At 47.3% G+C, this 26,590-nt stretch overlaps 1 protein-coding gene across 1 annotated transcript in view; it reads right to left on the reverse strand.

Annotated features, from left to right (window-relative positions):
* Nucleotides 1-15,843: 15,843 nt before the first annotated feature.
* Nucleotides 15,844-26,590, reverse strand: part of RASGRF2 (Ras protein specific guanine nucleotide releasing factor 2) — a 346,737-nt gene continuing 335,990 nt past the window's right edge. The window contains exons 25-27 of the mRNA XM_068247973.1: nt 23,920-24,037; nt 20,762-20,830; nt 15,844-17,494 (exon numbers count right to left, since the gene is read on the reverse strand). Coding sequence (XP_068104074.1) covers nt 17,402-17,494; nt 20,762-20,830; nt 23,920-24,037 — 280 coding nt within the window. The 3' untranslated portion in view covers nt 15,844-17,401. The remainder of the gene's footprint in view (nt 17,495-20,761; nt 20,831-23,919; nt 24,038-26,590) is intronic.

A 26,590-nucleotide genomic window follows, 5' to 3' on the forward strand; every position in this document is an offset into this window, starting at 1 on the left:
TCCTGTCAATTCACGGCGGGGGGGGCTCCGTGAATAGCCTGCGGGCCGCCGATCGCGGCTCGCAGGCTAAATGTAAACACAAGCGGAAATAATCCGCTTTGTTCACATTGTACGGCGCTGCTGCGCAGCAGCGCCGTAAGGCAGATCGGCGATCCCCGGCCAATCAGCGGCCGGGGATCGCCGCCATGTGACAGGGGACAGCCTGTCACTTGCTGCACAGGACGGATAGCGTCCTGTGCAGCCCCGATCACCGGGGATGAGCAGATAGGAGAGGGAGGGGGGGAATTTCGCCGCGGAGGGGGGCTTTGAGGTGCCCCCCCCCTGCAACATGCCAGACAGGAGGAGTGATCAGACCCCCCCTGCACATCATCCCCATAGGGGGGAAAAAAGGGGGGCAATCTGATCGCTCTGTGTGCCAGCTGATCTGTGCTGGGGGCTGCAGAGCCCACCCAGCACAGATCACAAAAAATAACGCTGGTCCTTAAGGGGGGGTAAAGGGTGGGTCCTCAAGTGGTTAAAGGAAAATGTCCAGTTACTTACCTGGGGCTTCTTCCAGCCCCTTTAGTTGTTGTTCTCCCTTGCAGTCATTCCGCACGCTGTGTTCCTCTCTGAACGCTGCATGCGCAGCCACATGTCACTCGCCTCTCACATTCCCGTGACCGGTAGCGTTTTGCACTTGCGCAGTAACTAAAAATTGCTACTGCGCATGGGCAAAACATTCCTGGTTACAGGAGCATGATCGAGGAGCTGTGGGGCTAAGGAACAGAGCAGTGTGGAATGGCGATCATGGAGCAGGAGGACTTTAGGGGGCTAGAAGAAGCCCCAGGTAAGTAACTAGTCTAATTTTTTCTTCAGTTAAGTATCCCTTTAAGAGATTCCAGTACAAAAGAAAGAGCCTAGCCTGTCAATTTATTGGGGGGGGGGGGGGGGGGGGGGGCACAATTCCCACCTAGTGGCACCCAACCTAACCTTCCACCACCTGGCTACTTTATACCACCCGGCTGGAAAAAAAATTCTGGGGAGAGCACTGCACAGTGCAGGGGGAGATCAGTATAGCAACAGAGGTTGAGCATTATATGCAGAACCAGCCTCTGTGTGCTCTTAGAATTAATAGAAACCACCTCGGGTTCTCTAATACTGAGGGTACCTCTGGCTACCTAATGCTAAGGGACACCAGTAGCAACCTATGACAGGTAAGGGAGAAATGGACAGCCAGCACAGTGCAGTTTAGCAGGGGTTAGTGGGTTCCTGGAGGGCAAAGTTTAGGGTGCCACGACATCCGCGCCTATAGGCTCCTGTGATGGAAATCCACCCTGCTCCAGACCCAATCCCCTCAGTGAAAAAGCACCTAGTCCTGCACACCCCAACACTAACAACCTGTCGTCTGAAGAGATCAATGGACACTTTTATGCCAGAAGCAATGAATAACTATTTACAGAATAAAGAGATGTAGAGCCTGCATCTTCCCCTAGCTCAGAGTGGAGGCTAACTGGGGTTGAAAAGGTTAATGCTGCTGATGGGTATTATGGGGTTAATGTATGCCCTGCATGACTTTGCACATGCTCAGTAGCATTTGTATGCTATTCTGTCGGGTATGCTAAAATGTTGGAACACCGGCTGGAGACATCACATGAGCTGGATAAGTGAGACTAGCGCTATTCACCATCTTGCTCTTCTTGCTGATCTGCCGCTTCACCCTCCGGTTGTCGCTGCGCTGCTCCTTCCTCCCCTGCTCGTCCTGTACAGCGCTGAAGCCATTTACGTCCTGGTTCACATAGGCCCGCTTCTTCTTCTTCCCTGGAGGCTCCTCGGCTGTGTGCCGCCTGGAGGAGCCCGCCTTCTGTAGCTCATTCCATGGGGTGGCCGCACACAGCTTTCGGTTCCGGGCCGGAGTGTTGCCTTGTCCCGGTCGGGCCCAGCGAGTCATGCCTGCAAACCAGTGTGGTAAGGAAACTTCCGGAAAGCGTCGCTTCTCAATCGGATGTGCAGCGCACTGTGAAAACGTCAGCACTGTACGACCACGGTGACCATCTTTCTTCCTGGCAACATTTATCGTCTATAGCTATAGCACAGGGAATGGGACATGCATAAAGTATACAAAAACCCAAGAGAGTATGGATGAACAGCAATAGCGTAAAACATACAACAGCGGTACTCAAATGTGACGACGTTTGGCAACCTGTCTAGACAATGTCACACAGCAATTAATGAAATCTTACACCCATATTAGTCTCCAACTTTTGGAGGCAAGAAAAAGGGTCACTAAAGTTATTTATGCATTGTAAACTTGACGGCTGATCATCCATCTGATTCGATTATTATCAAATCAAATGAAAATCAATGCTACCAAGTGCATGCTCAGTGGACAATTCGACCAATTTCATGCCAAAATTGGTTGACTGTATCTATCGGACACGCTGGGAACTCTTGGTCCGACGTGATCGAACATGTGCGCAGCTGTAATGGTATCTGATAATCGCCAACAATAAACGCAACTTGGTACTTATCCGTTAGCCGGGCGCATCCTCTAGGTGGCGACAAAACCCCACCAGAGTTACATCTTTCCCTACTATCCATGTCGGCCTGGAGGGGGAATAGTAATTAGCGCCACCTGCCGGATGCGCCCGGCTAACGGATAAGTACCCGCAACTTTAACCTCCAGCTGCTGTCCCCCCCAAATGTTTTATGCGGTATGTGGGCAGCCAACATTTCTCTCTGATCAGATTCAGAGAGGGATCTGTCTCTTGGTCAAATCTGCCCATCATCGCTAGATGTATGGGCACCTTAAAGGTGACTACCAACGATCCAATCTGGCTGACCATCGCTCATCTCCAATCAATGCTATAGTCGATTGGAAATTATTGATTGTGCACACTAACAAACGAAACAGTGCTGTCTGATCCAATCTAATCAGCCAGTACGTTTTTATCCATTAGTGGGCACAATCAATCATTTTCGATCAATTATAGTGGCAATCAGAAATGGTAATTTTACATGCACTCCCTCTCTTACCTTTAAAGTTCCCTGGTGTCTAGTGGTTCCCCTCACTCAGTTCCCTGGTGCCTAGTTGTCCTCCTCCCTACCCTATATAGTTCCCCCGGTGCCTAGTGTTTCTCCCTCTTGCCCCTATACAGCACCTTGGTGTTTAGTGGTACTCCTCCCTCCCCTATACACAGTGCACTGGGGCCCTGAGGCAAAGTTAACCTGGGGGGCTCTTTACCCTCACCACAGTAAAGTCAGCTCCCAGAGCCGGGCGCCGCCCCAAGGTGGTTTCCCCTCGACTGTTTACCAGGGTCCCTTCATGATTTTTGGTTTCATTGTAACTCACTTGTCCAGGTGTGCTGGGCCATTCGTGCTCTGTCCTCAGCCCTGTTACCTGCCTCTTCTACATGCAGCTCATATTATTCGTAAATAACCTGCACAGGGCCATGGAGAAGAGGCAGGCAGCTGGGATGAAGGCAAAGCATGGACGGAGAAGTACACCAGGACAGGCGAGTAACAAAGCAGCCACAAATTGTGCAGTGAGGAAAACCACCTAGCAGGGCCGGTGGTATGGGGAGGGGGGCAGCGTTCAGAGGCTCTTGGATAATTGCTCAATTTGCTTTAATATCAGTGTTGGCTCTGCCTATACAGTTGTGGTGTCTAGTGGCCCCCTCCCTCCCCTATACAGTTCCTTGGTGTCTAGTGACCCCTCCCCCCCCCCCCCCCCCCTTTTCACCTATACAGTTCCTTGGTGTAAAGTGGTCCCATCTCTCCTATACATTTCCCTGGTGTCTAGTGTTCATCTCTGCCTCACTCCTCTATACAGTTCCTTGGTGTCTAGTGACCCCCCCTTTCCCCTATACAGTTCCTTGGTGTAAAGTGGTCCTAACACCCCTATACACTGTTGTCTAGTGTTCATCTCTCCTTCACTCCTCTATACAGTTCCTTGTTGTCTAGTGGTTCGCCTCCCTCCTCTATGCAGAGTTCTCTGGTGATTAGTGCACCTCCCCTCCCCTATACAGATCCCTGGTGTCTAGTGGTCCACCTTCCCTTATACATTTACATCGTGCCTAGTGACCCACGTCCTCTATACAGTTCCCTGGTGTCTAGTGCCCCCCCTCCTCTATACAGTTCCTTGATGTATAGTGGTTTCCCTTCTTCCCTTATACATTTCCCTGGTGTTTAGTGGTCCTACCTTTTGTATACATTTCCCTGGTATTTAGTGTTTCTCTAGTGCTCCTCCATCCCCTATACAGTTCACTTGTGTCTCGTGACCCACCTCCCTCCCCTATGCTGTTCCCTGGTGTCTGGTTGCCCCACACCCTGCCCTATACAGTGCTCACTGGTGTCTAGTGCAGCCCCCCGCCTCACTCCCTTATACTTGTCCCTGGTGTCTAGTGACTACTCCCCCTATGCAGTTCACTGGTGTAAAGTGGTCCCCCTTCCAACCCTATACAGTTCCCTGGTGTCTAGTGGTCCTCCCTCCCTTATACATTTCCCTACTGTCTAGTTGCTCTCTCCCTCCCCTATACAGTCCCCTGGTGTTTCGTGGCAGTGCTCTCCCCAGAAATTGTTTCCAGCCGGTTGGCATTGAAAAACAGCCTGATTGGGCGGGACAGGGACATTTTCCCCATGCAGAGATCCCTGGCTGTCTAGTGGTTCCCCGCTCACCTACACAGTGATCCCTGGCAGTCTAGTGGGCCCCCTCCCCTATACAGTGTTTTCTGTCAGTCCAGTGGGCCCCCTTCCTCTATACAGTGATTCCTAGCAGTCTAGTGTTCCCTCTCCCCTATACAGCATTACCTGGTGGTCTAGTGGCCCCCCTTCCTTTCCCATACAATTCCCTGATGTTTAGTGCTATCCCATCTGCCTCTCCAGTATAGCTTCCCTGGTGTCTAGTGGCAGCCCTTGTTCTGTGCTCCCCCAGCCCAGTATATGCACAGTATCCCTTTCCTGTGGTCACCTATCCCGTTCCCCCTATGCTCCCCAGTCCTGTAATCCACCTGTTCCTTTGAGGAAATGAGGACTGTTAGCGAGTTGGAAAAAGGAGAATGGGAAAGATAAGGGTGATAGGTTAGTGATAAGCACAGGATAGGGTGTAGGTGAAGGAGAGTTAGGCACAGGGGGAGGTAAGCAAATAAATGCTAAACGCAGTAGAGGAAAGATGTAACCAACAGGGGGAGACGCGGCGAGATAGGGGACAATGTTAGGGACAAGAAAGGAGAGAAGTTTATACTTTGCCACTTGGTTGGGGTGGAGAGATGAAGGAAAGAGTAGTGGGGAAAGGTCAGTGTCAGGTTGCTGGGGAGAGGTTACTGTCAGACACAGGAGGGAGGGGAGTTACAGGTTAAAGAGGAACTCCAGCCTAAACAAACATACTGTCATTAAGTTACATTAGTTATGTTAATTAAAATAGATAGGTAATATAATCTCTTAACCACCCTGTTTTAAAAGAACAGGCAAATGTTTGATTTCATGAGGGCAGCCATCTTTTTGGTTAAAAGGAGGTGACAGGGAGCATGAGACACAGTTCCAACTGTCCTTTGTGCTGATCACCCCTCCCAGTTGCTAGGCAATGTGAATAACAACATAGGAAATCCTATCATGCTTTGCACAGCATCAGGGAAAAAGCCTGGGCAGTTTTCTTTGATGGGTGGAGCTTAGCTAAAAATGCAGCTAAAAATGATGCTTTGGTAAGAAAAAGCTTCTGATGCTGTGAAACTGTTAAACACCAAGCCTTTTCAGTTCTGCTGAGTAGATTTTTAGTCTGGAGTTTCACTTTAAGCACTGCAGAGGGCAACAGATAGTGTTATGTACAGAAGCGGTGTGGTGCGGAGTTAGACACAGGAGGGAGGATATTGACACATTGAAATAATGAGCCTTGCAGGTTGCCACTGGAATCCTCTTCCCCTCCTCCATGATGAAACTAGTGGATGTTAGAGACCTTGTACTCCCACACCTTTCATTTAGGGATACCCCACAGATGCTCAACAGGGTTGGTCTGGAGACATGCTTGGCCAGTCCAGCACCTCTTCCCTCAGTTTATGTAGTAAGGAAGTGGCTGTCTTGGAATTGTGTTTGGGGTTATCATGTTGAAATACTACCCTGTAGCCAAGTTTCTGATGGGAGGGGATCAGGCTCTGCTTCAGTATGTCACAGTACATGTTGGCATGCGTGGCTCCCTCAATGAACTGTAGCTCCCCAGTGTTGGTAGCACTCATGCAGCCTCAAACCATGACACTCCCCCCATCATGCTTGACTATAGGCAAGACACACTTGTCTTTGTACTCCTTACTAGTGTTGTCCGGATCATGAACGATTCGGATCTTTGATCCGAATCTCTTTTGTGAGTCGAATCATCAAAATGAGTGATTCAGATCGCAAAAGGGGCGGGGCCAGGAGTGACACGCCCCCTCTCAGCGGGCAGCGGGGTCCTGGAAGCAGAGCAGAGATGGATCGCTCTGTTGGAGGGGAGCCAGGGACAGGTAGATTAGAGAGAGGGGACATGGGTGCCACTGCCAGATATGTGTAGAGCACACATACTGGCTATAACGTGCTGCTCGTTATAGGTTGTCTGTTCCATAGTTGTGCAGTGAACAAATTGGAAACTTTTGGCTCAGCTCAGCACAGCTCAGTAACTTTGCAGGCACTGTGATTGCTGTGCAATATGATCCTCCTGCACTCGGCACTAAACAGCTGCACTTCACTTCTGGGAATGCTTTGGGGAATGCTTTCTTTCACTGTTGCATTCAAAGTATACAGATGAACATATAGGTGAAATATATGTAAAGCATGATTGCAGCATGTGGGTATTGTGTGCAAACAAACATTTCTGCTCTCTGCTCGTCCCTCCTCCCTTCTCTGTCCACTCCCTGCCCTCTGTCCATCTTCTCCCCTTCTCTGTGTGTCCACCTCCCTCCCCTTCTCCTGTCCTGCTAGTCATTTCACCCCCCGAATGCTGCCCTTGTAAAATGATCCGAGATTCGGATCAAAGATCCGGATCTTTTCAATGATCCAATTCGAATCATCCGGATCATTGAAAAGATCCGAACTTCGCATCTCTACTCCTTACCTTGCTACCTACCGCCACACATGCTTAGCACCTTCTGTATCAAATACGTTTATCTTGGCCTCATCAGACTGCAGGGTATAGTTCCAGAAATCCATGGGCTTTATCTGCTTGTCTTCAGCAAACTGTTTTTGGGCACCCTTATTTGCAAAAGACAACCTCTGAGCATGTGCACTCAACTCTTTTTCACTCAACTTTTTTAGTCGACCATGGTGAGGCTTGTTCTAAGTGGAACTTGTCTTGTTAAACTGCTGTATGGCCACCATGCTGCAGCTCAGTTCCAGGGTGTTGGAAATATTCTTATAGCCTAGACCTTATTTATGTAGAGCAGCAACTTTTTTTTTTTTTTAGGATGCTCACACTGGTATAGGGATCACTCCAGCAGCAGCACTGGAACCCGTAGCCAAGGGTGGCCTGTGGTCTCAGAGGACTATTTTGGCTACCTGCACATGGGGGCCACTTATATTTAAGGGGGGGGGGGGGCTAATCTGGCTACCTATATTTGGGGGGCTAATCTGGCTACTTATACATTGGGGAGGTAATCTGGCTACCTTATTTGGGGGGCTAATCTGGCTACTTATACATTGGGGAGGTAATCTGGCTACCTTATTTGGGGGGCTAACCTTATCTGCCTACTTATAACTGATAGGATAAGCTTGCTACCTAAACATGGGGGAGGGGGGGCTAAACTAGCTACCTATATTTGAGGGGCTAATATCTGACAACCTGTACATAGGGAGGTGGAGGGGAGTAATCTGGCTGCCTATACATGGTGGGCTAATATGGCTACCAATGCATGGTCTGTGGGGCGGCTAATCTGGCAATCTATATTTGGGAGTGGGGGGTTATCTGCCTACCTATACATGGGGTCTAATCTGCCCACCTATATTTGGGTTGCTAATCTGCCTACCTTTACATGCGGGGGCTAATCTACCAACCTATATTAGGGGCCCTTCTTTCTACCTATACTGGGGGATGACTACTTCATGCTACCTACAATAGAGGGAACATCTGGCTACTTATACTGGGGTATCTCAAGCTACCTGTACCGTGGGGCTACCTGGGGTACTCCACAGTACATAAGTATAAGGTACTTTATAAATTACTTAAACTTAACATTCCTGCTGCCCATTCACACTAGGCAGCAGACTGCCTGGAACAGAAATGAATACACAGGGTGCAGTATTGTGTACTGTACACTAGCGATTGTCCCAGGCCTGATTGGATGGCCTGTGCCCAGTAACGGTACTGAAAGCTGCTGATAAAGGCAAGAGCTCAGAATAAAAACCCTAAAATATTACAACCCCCTGTGTCTTTTATCGATTCTAACTTTTACTTAGTAGACCAAAGTGTATGTGTTCTCAGGAGACCCCCCATACACAATAGCTGGAGCTGGGGCGCTTATCTGATCACTGAATTTAGGGAGATCAGATCGGGTATTCCACAAAGCCCAAGAATTTTGCCCAAGAATTTTACCCAAGAGCCTTGTCATACACTATTGGAAGGCATGGGGATCTGGAACTGGGGAGGCTGTGTTGTTCCTCCATTTTGGTACCACAACCGCCTTGCTAGTGGCCACAGATTTCTTTAATGTGACCCCAAAGTGAAAAAAGTTAGATACTTACCCAGGATAGTCCAGAGGCTTCCCATGTCCTCCTCGACCCAGAGGCTTCACTCTTCTTAGGTAAGTATCTAACTTTTGTTTTCTTAGCCACCTCAGGTTTGCTTTAAGGTGAAAGGGCCACACTCTTTTTTCTGCTTTTAATAAAGCTGAACATATCAGTACCAAGTAAAGCATCTTAAACTAGAAAGATAGTCTGGTCCTGCATGTGGAGGCTGAGTCATGGGAAGGTTTAGGTCAACCTTAGAATGCTGCACAAAGCATCAGCACTTGTGTGCAATACATGAGCTGTACTTTTTGTGCAGCGCATGTTAAAGAGAACCTGAACTGAAAATTAAAAGTCAAAATAAACATACACATGCTATACTTACCTCCTGTGTAGTCTACTCAATCTCTTTCTTCTCTCCTGCGTTTTGTTTTTCCGCTGAGGAATTCTCTGTCCTCCATTTTGAAAATGGCCATTACCCCATAACAGTTTCCTGGTCAGCATACTCAGATTATAAAATACCGCGCCAAAGTTCATACGGTGATTACCAGTCTTTTCACAATCAACAGTCAATGGGATCGCTGCAGAAAAAAAATCCAGTCACTGGGCCATATAGTTCAAATGTACTGCTGCGCTTTCCAATCCTGTGATAGAAAACACACTCCACATAGGGCAGTATTGTTCAAACTCTGTGATCCCAGGTGTCACCAGTGTCTTGTGCTCCCCCGGTGTCATACAAATATATCCCTCGTCCCCTCTCACTAGATGCTCACCAGATTAATACCACCTCAGCTCTCAGGTGGGTCTTAACCACTTTATCCCCGCCCGTACGAATTTCTCCGTCCCTTTTTCCATCCTTTAACCCCCAGGGACGGAGAAATCCGTACTTTCAGTGCTCCCGCCGCTGCCCGCGCTCCCGCTCGCCCTAGCGCGCACTCCCGTGGGTAAACACGCCGCCCGCCGCTCGCCCGGAGATCAATGAACGGGAAAATCCATTCCCGTTCGTTGATCTAAGCCCTGCAATGATCCGCTGCTTTTCCGCTAAGCAGCGCGATCATTGGGGAAAAAAACGTACCCAGCCTCCTAGTACTTCCTCCAAGCGTCGCATTAAACAAAAAGTTACTGTTGCCATCTTGTGGCCAAATAGTAAAACTACACCCTAAACATTTTTCACATACAAATGAATTACTTATACACAAAAAATTAACTCATTACCTCCCACACTCCCCATTTTTTTTTTTTTATTAAAAAAAAATTTAAAAAAATTACAATTAAAAAAAATACATAAATAGTTACCTTAGGGACTGAACTTTTTAAATATTTATGTCAGGAGGGTACAACACTGTTACTTTATAAACTATGGGCTTGTAATTAGGGATGGACGCAAACCTGAAAAAATTGCACCTTTATTTCCAACTAAAATATTGGGGCCAAACATTGTGATAGGGACATAATTTAAACGGTTTTATAATCGGGGCAAAAGGGCAAATAAATTTCATGGGTTTTAATTACAGTAGCATGCATTATTTAAAAACTATAATGGCTGAAAACTGAAAAATAATTAATTTTTTCTCACATTTTTCCTATTTTCCCATTAAAACACATTTAGAATAAAATAATTCTTGGCATAACGTTCCACCTAAAGAAAGCCTAATTGGTGGCGGAAAAAACAAGATATAGTTCATTTCATTGTGATAAGTAATGATAACGTTATAGACGAATGAATGGAAGGAGCGCTGAAAGGTGAAAATTGCTCTGGTGCTCAGTGGGTAAAACCCCTCAGTGGTGAAGTGGTTAAGCATGTCATTATATTCACTTGTTCCTATAAAACAGAAAGAGCTCCACATAGAGTAGTACAGTTCAAATAAGGCAATTCAAGTGCGGCAAACACTCCAGCTGTGTAACACCACCCGTTGACAGTGCCACTGCACCACATTACATGCCACACTGCTCACCAGATGTAGCCAATGCCGGCGCTACTATAGAGGCAAAGGGGGGAATTGGCCCCGGGGCCCCGACCTCTGCTTGGGCCCCAGCAGCACCGAACCTGATATATTTGCTTCACCCCCCCCCCCACCCCCTTCCTGCTCGCACTGCTCCCTGGGGCCTTGCTGCAAGTATATTAGCAGCCATAATAACCTTATCCCCATCGGGTGAGCGGGCGGCAGCGGCTGCACTCAGAGACACTCTGTCTCCCTCCCACTCTATGACCCGGCGTGTGTTTACACTTGACGCGCCGGGTCATAGAGTGGGAGGGAGACAGAGTGTCTCCGAGTGCAGCCGCTGCCCGTTCCCTCACCCGACAGAGATAAGGTGATTATGGCTGCTAATATACTTGCAGCAGGGCCCCAGGGAGCAGAGGGGTAATGGGGGGGCCCCAACGATGAAGTTTGCCACAGGGCCCCTTGAACCGGCCCTGGATGTAGCCCACCTCCATATACAGGTGGAAACTGCACTTTTATATCCACTCGATTCCACGATCCTCAGTAGTTTAAACAAGCCTCTTGCAAGGACTTTCCTTTTATTTTCACTAAAACATTGCTCAAAACATAAAAACAAGGAGACGCATATAGCGTATTACTGACAACAATGCCTCAGTGCGCAGCCGATCTATTGCACTTACGCCTTCTGAAGCAATCTATGCGTATCATACAGGTGGATGCCAATGCCCATCCGTCTGGCTCCCGGGTGCGTCCCAACACTTCCGCGCTTTCCCGTTCCGCCTTCACGATCAGTCGCAGGGTATGTCCTTATGCGCTTCTCTATTGACCGGCCGGTCCGTGCACTTCCTCGATCCTGTGCGACGTCAAACGTACAGTACGTTTGACGTCGCACAGGATCGAGGAAGCGCACGGACAGGCCGGTCAATAGAGAAGCGCATAAGGACATACCCTGCGACTGATCGTGAAGGCGGAACGGGAGAGCGCGGAAGTGTTGGGACGCACCCGGGAGCCAGACGGATGGGCATTGGCATCCACCTGTATGATACGCATAGATTGCTTCAGAAGGCGTAAGTGCAATAGATTGGCTGCGCACTGAGGCATTGTTGTCAGTAATACGCTATATGCGTCTCCTTGTTTTTATGTTTTGAGCAATGTTTTAGTGAAAATAAAAGGAAAGTCCTTGCAAGAGGCTTGTTTAACCACTTGCAGACCGCGCACTCATACCGCGCGTCGGCAAAGTGGCAGCTGCAGGACCACCGGCTGCAGGCTAATTAATCAGGAAACAGCCGCTCGCGCGAGCGGCTGTTTCCTGTCATTTCACGGCGGGGGGCTCCGTGAATAGCCTGCGGGCCGCCGATTGCGGCTCGCAGGCTAAATGTAAACACAAGCGGAAATAATCCGCTTTGTTTACATTTTTAAAACGCTGCTACAGTAGCAGCGTTGTAGTAGATCAGCGATCCCCGGCCAATCAGCGGCCGGGGATCGCTGTCACATGACAGCGGGGAGCCTGTTAGAGGCTGCACAGGACAGATCCGTTCCTGTGCAGCCTCCGATCTCCCGGGGAGGAGAGGGGGAATCCTGCGGTGGAGGGGGCTTTGAGGTGCCCCCGCCACCCACAGCATGCAGGAGCGATCAGACCCCCCCCCCCCCAGCACATCATCCCCCTAGTGGGGAAAAAAGGGGGGCGGTCTGGTCGCTCTGCCTGTCATTTGATCTGTGCTGGGGGCTGTAGAGCCCACCCAGCACAGATCTGAAAAAACAGTGCTGGTCCTTAAGGGGGGGTAAAGGCTAGGTCCTCAAGTGGTTAAACTACTGAGGATCGTGGAATCGAGTGGATATAAAAGTGCAGTTTGCACCTGTATATGGAGGTGGGCTACATCTGGTGAGCAGTGTGGCATGTAATGTGGTGCAGTGGCACGGTCAACGGGTGTTGTTACACAGCTGGAGTGTTTGTAGCACTTGAATTGCCTTATTTGAACTGTACTACTCTATGTGGAGCTCTTTCTGTTTTATAGGAACAAGTGAATATAATGACATGCTTAAGACCCACCTGAGAGCTGAGGTGGTATTAATCTGGTGAGCATCTAGTGAGAGGGGACGAGGGATATATTTGTATGACACCGGGGGAGCACAAGACACTGGTGACACCTGGGATCACAGAGTTTGAACAATACTGCCCTATGTGGAGTGTGTTTTCTATTACAGGATTGGAGAGCGCAGCAGTACAATTGAACTATATGGTCAGCATACTGTTAAACTGTAATATCGCCCACTTGAGCCATAGGAAAACATGGACATTACCTTGCACATTCAGTTGTAACTGACAGCTGCTGATATATAACTGACAGCAACTGGTATATTTCAGTTCTGACAAAATATTGTCAGGACTGGAGGGGATCACTGTAAGAAGAAAATGGTGAGCTTCTGAGAGGAACTGACAGGGAGGTAAGTATGTTATATTCATTTGCAGCTACGTCATGTGTTTATTTTAAATAATTTTACTCAGTTCAGGTTTTCTTTAACCCCCTTGCCGCTCCAATTCTGTCGGCAAGGGGGCGGCGCAGCACTTTTTAATTATTTTTTTTTTTAATTCATGTAGCTAGCCTAGCTCTAGCTACATGATAGCCGCTGACAAGCGGCATCCTCCTATCTACTTCGATCGCCGCCGGCGATCTTTGCAAGCAGGAAATCCCGTCCAGAACGGGTTTTCTTGCTCGGCTTCCCCCGTCGCCATGGCAACGGGGCGGAATCCCGATCCACCCCTAAGCGCTGCCTGGCACTAATTGGCCAGGCTGCGCATAGGGGTCTGGGGGACGGGGGGCCTGGTGGGTAGCGGCAAATCGGCGGCGATCGGGATATGCACGCAGCTAGCAAAGTGCTAGCTGCGTGCAATAAAAAAAATTTGTGAAAATCGGCCCAGCGGGGCCTGAGAAATCCTCCTGCGCAGGTTACCCCAAGCTCGGGATGACCGGCAAGGAGGTTAACCCATTCGCGTTCCGTCGTTTTCACTTGAGCAATGTTCACCTCCCATTGATTAGCCTATAACTTTATCACTACTTATCACAATGAACTGATCTATATCTTGTTTTTTCCGCCACCAATTAGGCTTTCTTTGGGGGGTACATTTTGCTAAGAGCCACTTTACTATAAATGCATTTTAAGAGGAAGAATAAGAAAAAACTGAAAAAAAAATCATTATTTCTCAGTTTTCAGCCATTATAGTTTTAAAATAATACATGCCTCCATAATTAAAACTCACGTATTGTATTTGCCCATATGTCCCGGTTATTACACCGTTAAAATTATGTCCCTATCACTATGTATGGCGACAATATTTTATTTGGAAATAAAGGTGCATTTTTTCCGTTTTGCATCTATCACTATTTACAAGTTTAAAATAAAAAAAAAAAATATAGAAATATTTCATCTTTACATTGATATTTAAAAAGTTTAGACCCTTAGATAAATATTTACATTTTTTTTTATTGTAATGGATTTTTTTTTTTATATTAAACATTTTATTTGGGTATTTTTGGGAGGGTGGGATGTAAACCAAAGTTTTTTTAATGTAAATGTGTGTTGATTTTAATTTTTTTTACTTTTTGTTGTAGTTTTACTTTTTGGCCACAAGATGGCGGCCATGAGTTTGTTTACATGACGTCACTCTAAGCGTAACACACGCTTAGAGTGACGCATCGGGGAGGGAACGGCCAGAAAAAGCGAAGCTTCCGAGAGAAGCTGTCGCTTTTTCAGCGGGGGAGAGGAATCAATGATCGGGCACCATAGCCCGATACATTGATTCCGTGGCTACCGAATCCGCGGCCGGGAGTGCGCGTGCACGCGCGCGATCGGCCGCGGGAGCGCGCTACCATGGTTCCTGGACGTAGTTTCTACGTCCAGGAACCAAAATAGGTTAAAGGGGAACTGAAGTGAGAATAATATGGAGGCTGCCATATTTATTTCCTTTTAAAGCGGAACTGTAAATACTTTTTAAATACACCGTTTCACTTACCTGGGGCTTCTGCAAGCCCCCAGCAGCCGTCCTGTCCCGGGCCGGTCCTCCATGAGCCTCCGTTCGCCCGCCGCCAGCTACTTTCAGTTTCTCCGCCGGGCCACTGCGCCTAGCCACGCGTATCCTTTCTTCGCATTCCTTGCTATTGCAGAGGGGAACGCGAAGAAAAGATACACTTGGCAGGGCTGTGCTGGCCTCGACTTACAAGTCGAGGTACAGAACGGAGCGGCGGCGGGAGAGCGGAGGCTCGTGGAGGACGTCCCAGGACAGGACGGCTGCTGGGGGCTTGCAGAAGGTAAGTGAAACAGAGTATTTAAAAAGTATTTACAGTTCGCTTTAAACAATACACATTGCCTGGCAGCCCTGCTGATCTATGTGGCTGCTGAAGTGTCTGAATCACACCAGAAACAAGCATGCAGCTACTCTTGTTAGATCTGACAATAATGTCAGAAACCTCTGGGGGTTGATTCACAAAGCCGTGCTAACCTACTTAGCACCTTTGGGCGTAATAAGCACCCTGCTTATTACGCCCAAAGGTGCTAAGTAGGTTAGCACGGCTTTGTGAATCGACGGCTAAGTCGGTTAGCACCGTTTTGTGAATCACATCACGCGCAAAGTCCCGTTCGCAAAACTTTGCGTGCGCACAGAGCAGTGCGCGCAAAACATCTCATTGAGGTGAATGGGCGCTTTGCGCGCACCACACAGCGCCCTGCGCTGTGCGCGCACAAAACTTTGCACGCGGGACTTTGCGCGTGATCACAATTTATCACGCCTGAACTGAGTTTAGGCGTGATAAGGGGCTTTTCACAAGCGTGCTAACAGTTAGCACGCTTTTGTGAATCAAACCCCTGATCTGCTTCATGCTTGTTCAGGGTCTATGGCTAAAAGTATTAGACAGAGGTTCAGCGAGGCAGCCAGGCAATGTGCGTTGTTAAAAAGGAAATAAATATGTTAGCCTCCATATCCCTCTTGCTTCAGATGCCCTTTAAGATACTTTGCATAACATCAGCTAATCTTTAGGTGCACTGCCTGCCAATGCACTGTAAAGATCAGCAAATCTACCACACTGTTACTGAAGCTAGCCTTCAACTAAACTCTAGTTAGTTGTGCAGAGTTCTAAACATGATTGAAAGCTCTGCTGCACAGGTGCTTCCCATGACTATATGTATGTATAGCAACCATGTATCAGTATAAATACAAACATATCTTTTTTTACAATAAACACACAAGTAAGGTTTGCAGGGGCCCTACAGACCCGCTCTGCAGTTTTATTATATGTACAACAGATATACAAGTGCCAGTGGGTGGATTTCAAAGCAAACATTTCCGTGGCAAGCAGAAAGACAAAACCGAGAATGTTTATACAGTATAATAAATAACACACAGACATAACCATGGCATCTTCATACTCCCTCGCTGTCAATATACAGTATGTTTATGGATAAAAGAGCCAGGCCAAGTAATAGAAATAACATTTCATTGTTTTGGTCACTGAGTATTGCAGTTTTAATAAAACCTGTCTGATAATTGTCAGTGTTGGTCTAGCTCTTATTTCTTTATACCGTTTTTTTAATGTTTTGTTGTTTTTATTATTGTTTTTTTATTGTAAATTCGTGGCATGCACATTAAAAAGAGGCTATTGTCATAGAGTCTCTTGATAGAATATCTCCATTTAAACCATTAAAAATAAAAGCAAATTCTGTCTATTTCTTCCGCTTTATGCTAGATGGCTAAAGGTGAAATCTTACATACTACTATATTTCACAGTTTAAGGATAAAGTCCATTGCAACCATCACAGCATTCTCTTGCATCATGCAATTACACCTTACAAATATAAAAATATGTCACGGCTAGGTATCGTCTCTGTATTTCAGTGTGTAGAAATCGTTTATCTGTACATTAATCTCGCGAGCAATGGAACTTGTTGGTGTTTCTGTTGCAAAAACATCATCAATAATAATCATGCTCCTGGCATCGTCCTACCACAGGCTGCCTATAGGTGTCTCGTACCTGATACATACTAGTAATTAAGCAGATGACAAAGAAAAATAAAGTCAGAAATAAGAATGTGACGATGACGCCACTAATGTATCTACGTCAGCTGAGCGGTACAATCGCTCCTAATATTCACCTTATCAGTAGTAAATGCATTCCGAGAACTATCAAAGCAAGTTTCCAGCTGAGGTTAGATGCTTAGTGCCTAAGTGTAAAAAGTAAAAGCCAGCTGCAACCATCACATATATACAGAAGATACAAAGGATGAAGTCAATGAAGGGGTTTTTACTTCCAGGCGATGTTCTGAGAATGTTGCATCTGTGACTTCACTGTCTCGTCATTATGGTAATACACGCCATCATGCAAAGAAAGAACCCTGTTACTAATGCGGCAGTCTGTAGCACGCTACCGAAACCCACCATCACTTTACTAGTCACGACTCTTATCCTACACAGTGATCATTCCACAACTGCTCGGGGTTACGTGTGAAAACAGGCACTCTGGATGCTAGTCAAGCCTTCGGCACCATTCCTCCACCATACCCTTCCCAGTAGGGCTGGAATGGCTTCTTGATTGCATCTTCAATAGGATCCTCTTAATGTGACTACTGCAGTGTACACAGAAAATACCCTGATAGTCCTGTTGTCACATCTTTGTTTTAATGTGCCCTGCGCACTATCTGCTTCCACTGAAAGGGTGGTACTCCACTGCTCTCCGCTTGGCATGGCATGCATAATTCAAGTGGTGAGTAGAAAGCACTGTGTCACCTTGAGACTAACACATTGAAGCTCTTCATGCTGGGAGCCTTGGTTCAATTGTTAAGGATAATTCATAAAGAGTATCTTCATCCAGGATCTGAGACTTGTCCAAGAGGAACTGGGTGACCTGTTGTGATATAGTCATAAAAAAAAAAACAATTTGTGGATCATATGTAACCAATATACTTCTGTGCAACAGTCAACGAGATGCAATTAATTTCGAGTTGATGTAGGATTAAGCAAATTTTGTATGCAAATGTATGCAGCTTGAAAATGGACCAATCAAATTTTACCTCAGAAGGATTTGATTGGCTCATTTTCAAGCTACATAAATGTACATACAAAATTAGCATAATGCTGCATCAACTCAAAATTATTTACATCTCATTGACCATCCCTAATACCTTAATAGGACTTCTGATTGTTGCAATGTAATTGCTCAGAATGACTAAGGCCCGGTTCACACTTGCGCAAAGTCCACAAACGGAACAGACGATTAAGGGTCCATTGTTAATCAATGGACCCGTGCGCACGCGTCCGTTCCTCCGGATGCGGTCTGCGGTCCGGAATTTTCCAACATGCTCCAATTTTCCGGACGGCTCCTCCGTCCACCGCCGCTGGACCGGATCCAGACAAGAAATCCAGCACAAGAGGAGCTGATGAGAAACGGAAGTGCACAACACACTTCCGGATGAAAGCCGGATGTCCTACCCCACTTCCTGTCGGGTTCTCTATGGTACAGGCGGCCATGTGGATGTACCCAGCGCCAGAGAGCCCCCAGCCTCTCCACAGCCACCCCAGAACACAGCGGAGGACTGGGAAGGACCCGACCATCCAGACGCAGTGCCCCGCGGGACCTTCCAGGCCCCTCTTTGAAAACGGAAACAGATCCAGGACGCATGAAGAGCGGAAGAAGATCCGGATGAAAACTGAACGTGACGTGACCGGATCCTGATGGCGAACGGATGTTCTCAGAACGGACCGGACCGGACCGGACCCGTGCCACCGGTAAGTATTTGATCAAAACGCAAGTGTAAACCGGGCCTAAGTCATAGGACACATGTAGTCATCTTTTGGCTTTGCTGGCTACAGCTGAGTGGAATCCTGCAGAGAAATGTTGACTACTGTGGTACTCTACTCATCCATCAGAAGCTGTGAGCATCTCCACAAAAATGAACGTGGAATGGCCCATACATGTGCAAACTTTATTTGTCAGGAGAATGGAGGGCCACCATGCAGGGTGATGCCTGGCAAACATTAATTATTTTGTAATACAATGTGTATGCACCTATGTGTACTGTGTAAAAGGTGATTAGTAAAAAAGTTAAAAATAAAATCCCAGAACCTAATCACCTCCTTAAAGAGTACCTAACCTGAGCTTAGCTACCTAAGGTAGGCACAGAGCTATGTCTTATGCTGGATCCACACACCTCTGTACACTGTCTGCTCCTCTCCTTGTTCCCCTGGCCCCCATAATCACTCTGAGAATTTGACTTTAGCCAAAAGTCACATTTTTCAAAGATGGAGAGGCAGGCTTGCTGTGATGTTTCCTACTATCACCCTCCTATTCCCTCCTCTTTAGGGAAGTGAATGGGGTGGGGGGTGGAGTGAGTGAGAGGGTGATAAGCAAGAACAGCACAGCAAGCTTGCCACTTCCAGGTTGAAAATCTGACTTAAGGGGCCCATACACCTAACGATTTTCCCGCCGATATACAGCAGATTCGATCACTGTGATTGAATCTGCTGTGAAATTGCTGCGCAAACGCTGACAGAATGATCGATTTCCATCTGAAATCAATCGTTCCCGTCAAGCCGTCCATGCGGAAGATCTTGCTCGATCGCCAGTGGATCAGGAGTGCGTCGATAGCGACGTTCAAATGCCCGACGACCAACGCTAGCGGCAATACATTACCTGTTCCGCCGGCCCTTGGTCTCCGCTGTCTTTTTCTCCGTTGGGCTCCGGGTTCCGGCTGGCTTCACTTCCTGTCCCAGCAGGAAGTTTAAACAGTAAAGCGCCCTCTACTCTTTAAACTTCCCCCAGCAGGAAGTTCAGTGAAGCTGGAGCCGAGCGCGGAGAAGAAGATACCGGAGACCGAGTGACTCGCGCCGGCCGGATCAGGTAATGTATGCGGGGAGGGGTGGCGGCAGCTTCACAGATGGTGAATCGATTTCATGCTGAAATCGATTCACAATCTGTTTGCAGTAAAGGTGGGCTTACGATCCCTCTCTGATCAGATTAGGTCAGAGAGGGATCTATCTGTTGGTCGATCTGATGGCAAATCGATGGCTACCTTAAGCTAAAGGTCAAATGTTTCAAGGAGTGATTAAGGGACCAGGGGAGTGAGAAGAGGAACAGACAATGCACAGAGTATGTGGATCCAGCATGAACATACCTCTGTGGTTACCTTAGTTAGCTCTGCCTCAGGTCAGGTGTGCTTTAATTAAACCTTCATGTCAGCTGGGTGGCCAAGATAACAAAATCTGACCAACATCAATCCAAATGGCTTTTAATACTGGAAGGTGCATTTATGGGGGAGGGGGTGTTCAGCAAATCCACTGGTGCTGCAGCATAGTTTAATGTTATTAGAATAATTTTTCAATTTTAATTCTCTGATGGGTGAAAATTTCCAGAAAGTATAGTATGGCCTACTATTTCCACCTTGACAACAATGCTCAGTTTGAAGTACTTCTGGGAAACCAGAAGCCAGAACTTGCCGCAGGACTGAGGTAAGGGGTCAGGAGGGGAACAATGCGCTCTGCTGTTACCTCAGTGACCTGGGGGAGGGGGGCACCACTACACATGCTAGATTCTTGATTCCTAAGATGGTCCTAAACAACCATCTTGCCAAGTTCAGTCTGGCACGTGTATGAAGCTTTACACAAGTAAATCTATATGATTCAGTTGATAGTGTCCTGCAGCAGTTTTCTCGCCTTTCCGAGTGCTTGTGACAAAGTCCAAAATAGCTTGTGACAAAGAAATGTTTGTCACGCCAATGTCCTTCTCTCTGGATTCAATGATTGATTTTTGGATGTGGGTTGTGTTCTTTATTATTTCACAACGAGGACGGAGAAGCAGCTGTCCTCCTGCTCGGCCCAGGTGATCAGGCAATCATTCAACTCCAGATGTATTTTTTGCACCAACCAGCACCCCCTTCCCATGTTCCCCACAGGCTAGAACTATGAGGACAGCTGAGTGCTTGTTATCAGCCCACATGGTTCGTGACATGAAGGAGAGCTCTTCAAGAGAAATGCAGTTTTAAAGCAAAGTGTATGCAGATTGGAATGATGCCAATAAAATGTACTCCCTGCCAATGTCTAGTGGCTCAATTCTAAGTGGCATACAATTTGAGTGTAAACTAGAATTATTACCACCTCTAGTGAATTATATAATTACCTTTGGTTGGTGCTCTATTCGGTATGGTGTCTGCTGGAACTGGCGGATTTCTCTAATAATGTGCGATATCTACAAAAACATAGAACGAGTCATCAGTAAGGCAGCCCCTTCAAAAATAAATTCACTTCTTGGCACAATTCTGAACCAGTTGTATGTGCCTCTTATAACACATGCAGCCATTACATGTGTCCTTACAACATGTGTACCCATAGAACATGCACAGCCATGATGTCCCATATACAACATATACTGTACATGCTCCATATAATATGGACAGCCATCATAACACTTCATAACTCAAGTAGCCACTATAACCCCATACAATACCTGCAGCAATCATAGCCCCATACAACATGTGCAGCCATCATAACCCCATATAACCCCTTACATGTGCCCCTTACAATATGTCTACCATCATAACCCCATATAACATGAGCAGCGATCATGTCCCCCACATAATATATACAGCCATCATAACCTCATATGACATGTGCAGCCATCATAACCCTATATAACATGTGCAGCCATTACATATGGCCCTTACAATATTTGTACCATATAACATATCCAGCCTTCATAACACCATATATACTGTAGCCACCATAACCCCATATAACGTGCAGCCATCATAACCCCATATAACATGTGCAGCCATTACATATGGCACTTACAATATTTGTACCATATAACATATCCAGCCTTCATAACACCATATATACTGTAGCCACCATAACCCCATATAACATGAGCAGTAATCATGTCCCCCATATAGGAATCAGGAATTCTTTATTTCGCCAAGCATGACTGGGTCATGCCCGGAATTGGGTTTGGCACAGTAAATATAACTCAGAGAGACAGCAAATAGGTAGCATATAACAGCAGAACAGAAGTTGCATTACACTTAAACACAGAGGACAAGCATTTACATTCACATTCATTGCACTGACATTTTGCGCTGACATTTTGCGCTGACAAAGGATGGCCTATCGTTAGTTCATTGTGAGCAGATGGGAGTATGTGGAGGGAATTGAGGAGGCTGACGGCCGCGGGAAAGAAAGAGTTACTGTGTCTGGAAGTCCTTGTAGAAATGGCCCGAAGCCTCCGTCCCAGTGGGAGCTGACAGAAGTAGAGGTGGCCCGGGTGAGTTGAATCGTTAGCGATCCTCAGCGCCCTCGATCTCAGCCTTCTCTTGTGTAGGATGTCAAGTGGGGGAAGAGGTCTCCCAATGACCCTCTCAGCTGCCCTGATAACTCTCTGAAGTGTGAGCCTGTCGCTGACGGTGGCGCCAGTGTACCAGACCAGGATAGAGGAGCAGAGAATCGATTCAATGGTTGCGGAGTAGAAGCTGGTCAGGATCTCTGGGGCCATGCCGAACTTCCTCAGCTGACGAAGGAAGTAAAGTCTCTGCTGGGCTTTTCTTTGGATGGCAGTGATGTTAGGCCTCCAGCTGAGGTCACTGGAGATGGTAGTGCCCAGGAGACGGGCACAGGGCACTCTGGCCACTTCCGTACCTTTCACGTGAATTGGTGGTGGGGTGGGCGCAGACTTCCTGAAGTCAACAATTATCTCGACAGTTTTTGTAGTGTTCAGCACTAGCTTGTTCTCCTTGCACCATTGGGAGATTCTTTCCACCTGCTGACTGTACTCCTGGATGTTGTCCTTGGTGATGAGACCGACAATAGTGGTGTCGTCGGCGAACTTGATAACCTTGACTGAGTCCGCGTTGGATCTGCAGTTGTTCGTATAGAGGGAGAACAGCAGTGGAGACAAGACACAGCCCTGAGGGGCACCTGTATTCGTGGTCATGGATTTTGAGTGGATGCCACCCAGCCTGACAGTTTGGGACCTGTTGGTGAGAAAGTCTGTGATCCAGAGGCGCAGGCTTGGGTGCACACCAAGTGTGGCTAGTTCTTTCTGTAGGATGCGTGGACAAATAGTGTTAAATGCCGAGCTAAAGTCCAGGAGTAGAATTCTGGCATATGTGCCTGGTCTGTCAAGGTGGTCATAAATGGACTCCAGGCAGATGTTAATAGCGTCGTCAGTGGACCTGTTCGCCCTGTACGCGAACTGATGGGGGTCTAGAAGGGGCAAGGTGGAGAACTTGAGGTTGGATAGGACTACTCGCTCCAGTGTTTTCATTATGATGGACGTAAGGGCTACCGGCCTGAAGTTGTTCAGGTCAGGGACTCCCTGTTTCTTCGGGACAGGTATGATGGTCGACCTCTTGAAGCAGCTAGGGACTGTGCCTTCACTAAGTGATTTGGTGAAGATGGCGGAGAGGATGGGAGCGAGTTGCCTGGAGCAGGTTTTCAGGCAGGCTGGAGACACGCCGTCCGGTCCCGGGGCTTTCCTGGTGCTTAATCTTGACAGGAGTTGCAGGACATCAGCCTCACTCGCCACTGGAGAAGGAGGTGGGCTCCTGATGTTCTCTGTGGGGAGAGGGGGGGGGGGATTTGGGATAATATATACAGCCATCATAAACCCATATAAACCCATATAACATGCAGCTATCATAAACCCATGTAACGTGCAGCCATCATAACCCCATATACAGTCATATACAGTAAGTGAGAGTGTCCAAGTATTTTTTAACATGGTTTTTTTTAGATCCTTTGTTTTTATTGAATTTATTAAAGGGACCCTGAACAGGTTAAAATAACAGAAACAGAATTTACACTTACCTGGGGCTTCCTCCAGCCCACCACAGGTCGCGAGGTCCCCAACCGTCCTCCTGGCTCCTTCCCTGGTCCCGGCTCCAGCTAAACGACGCCTGAAGTCGTCAGGTCTGCTTTCCACTGTGGATGATTGCGGCATTACGCCGGCCATGTGTCATCACACTGGCCGGTGTGAGAGTCCTGCTCATTCGCGGTTCAATCTTAGAGAACCATGCAGGACTCTCGCGCCGTGATGACATGTAGTCGGCCAGCGTGGCGAAGCAATCGTCCTCAGTGGGAAGCAGACCTGATGACGTCAGGACAAAGTTGTCGTGTAACTGGAGCCGGGACTAGGAAAGGAGCCAGGAGGACGGCTGGGAACCTTGTGACCTATGGTGGGCTGGAGGAAGCCCCAGGTAAGTGTAAATTCTGTTTTTATGACCTGCTCAGGGCCCCTTTAAAATATCCTATATTGTATCTCTGCTTTTAAAGTTTGTTACCCACCATTCTCATTTTTGAAAAGTTTACAAGGCCCTCCTCTGTAAAGTTTGGTGTTCCCTCTTCAATGAACGCCAGGTCAGTGAGGTACATTCCCAAGTAAGGAACAGAAGGTGGGTTACAGCTGCAAAAAAAACAGAACAAGAAGCAAGAGTTTAATGTCTGCCCTACAGCTTGCAATAATATGTTTCACATGAACCACATAAACTCAGCTGTACTAACTGTACCATGCTAACGAACTCCATGTTATATCTTACCTAATAAAACACCAGGTGTCTGCGTCCACGTGTGTTACTGTAGTGCACATGCTCAGAGCAGAGGTTGCGGTGGGGCGGGGGGGGGAGCAGAGGTTGCGGCTGAGGGAAGGCTTGCTTGGCTCGTGGTCACGGCACTGCGCAATACAGCAGCAAACATCAAACTAGCGCCCATTAATGTAATAAGCCAGATGGCTAGTCTAGTTATAAAGTCACCCTGGACTAGCCAATCATTGCACTGGAAGCTATGCTTTCTCTACTCTGTGTGAAATCCTACCCTCTCACCTAGTGCCCCTTCCTCTGCAGTCCTCCAGTTATGGGGTTACCATCATCAGAGGCCCCATCATAACAAGAGGATGTGAGTGAGTTTGTTGCTTTCTATTTACTGAAGATACCTGTGTCACACACTGTAGTATAAACTAGAATTTGGATATTTACATCTCTCAAGCAAACATTCTCAGATCCTCCTGTCAATATCAAATGATGTAAATCATTTCACCGATACAAATGGGGGTGGGGGGGGGGAAGACAACGAGAGCCCACAATAGTGTAGTATGTACCGGTGTAAGGGTGGGTGATGAAAAAGTAAGTAATAAATACTCACAAACCAGGGTTACCCATAGGCAACTACTGTACATGCAGGTGGGGAAATTAGACCTGTCCCCATTCAGGATTAAGAAGTCGCTCTCCGTAGATCAGAAGAAAGGGGTAACACCCCTCCACCAAGGGTGGACTGGTATTTGTATGAAGAAAAACCAGAGGCGCCAGGAGAATAAAAGTAGCTTAAAGAGACTCCGTAACAAAAATTGCATCCTGTTTTTTATCATCCTACAAGTTCCAAAAGCTATTCTAATGTGTTCTGGCTAACTGCAGCACTTTATACTATCACTGTCTCTGTAATAAATCAATGTATCTTTCCCCTGTCAGACTTGTCGGCCTGTGTCTGGAAGGCTGCCAAGTTCTTCAGTGTTGTGGTTCTGCTATGAACTCCCCCTTCTGGCCCCTCTCTGCACACTGCCTGTGTGTTATTTAGCTTAGAGCAGCTTCTCTCTTATCTTTTACAAGCTGGATAAATCGTCCTCTGAGCTGGCTGGGCTTTCACATACTGAGGAATTACAGACAAGGGTAAAGCTGTTTGCAGGAAGAAAAGAGCAGCCTGAAACTTCAGTGCATGAGAACTGCAGGGGAAAGAAACACACAAATGATCTCTTGAGATTCAAAAGGAATGCTGTATACAGCCTGCTTGTGTATGGATGTATTTTCTATGTGTGGACATACTGTACATCAACCTACTTTCTGTTTTGGTGGCCATTTTGTTTGTTTACAAACAAACTTTTTAAAACTGTTTTTAACCACTTTTAATGCGCCGAGGAGCGGCGAAATTGTGACAGAGGGTAATAGGAGATGTCCCCTAACGCACTGGTATGTTTACTTTTGAGCGATTTTAACAATACAGATTCTCTTTAAATAACTAAAAATTAGGGGCGCATGCGCGGCGCGCTAGCGGAAGGAAGCAACTCGATGTAGCTCCGCTCAGCCTAAGCTCATCTAACCGCTTTTTGGGGTGATATAAGCATCAAACTGAACCCAATCTCTTAGCCACCCCTACCTAATAACCGGGTGTATGTCACAGAGGAGAAAAACGGGCGCAACATCACGGCAGAGAGTGGTAACCGACTATCTTCTTAGGCCGAGAGCCTCCACGATGTCCACCCAAGATGGCCGCGCCTCTCCTACGCACTCCCAAGATTCACTATCTGAAGCTGGAGCCGACTGGCCAAGTGATAAATCGGAACATCTCCGTAGCCTCACTAAACAGGACCTGGAAGACAGCCTGGAGCGAATGTATACCAAGCTTGCAGGGAAGTTTCAAGCCGAACTCAGGAGAGTTGAAACCACCCTAACTCAAGAGCTAGCTTCCCTCGGTTCTCGAACCGACATGCTGGAAACGAAGCACGATGGCCTACTCCAGTCGCATAAAAAACTCCAGGCGGACCACACTAACCTCCGGGAAACTGTTCGGGAATTGCAGAACCAATCTGAAGACTTGGACAACAGAAACAGACGTAACAATCTCCGCGTACGCGGTCTGCCCGAGTCGTACCAAGACCTAATCCCGCACATCACCGCCATATTTAAACTCCTGCTGCCTAATACAGAAGCAGAAGCATTCATCTGCGACAGAATCCATCGTGCCTTACGAGCACAACCACCTCCCGAACAGCCACCCAGAGACGTGGTTCTCTGCCTAAAGGACTATCTTATCAAAGAGCAGCTCTTGCAGGCCGCAAGAACCACCACCGACCTGAAATACGAAGAACACTCCATACAGATTTACCAGGATCTATCGCCTATTACGCTGGAGAAGAGAAAGAGGATGAAACTTATTACAGCTGCACTCTCAAAAGCACAGATCCGTTATC

The sequence above is a fragment of the Hyperolius riggenbachi genome, chromosome 1, assembly GCF_040937935.1.
Source record: "Hyperolius riggenbachi isolate aHypRig1 chromosome 1, aHypRig1.pri, whole genome shotgun sequence".
Classification (NCBI taxonomy): domain Eukaryota; kingdom Metazoa; phylum Chordata; class Amphibia; order Anura; family Hyperoliidae; genus Hyperolius; species Hyperolius riggenbachi.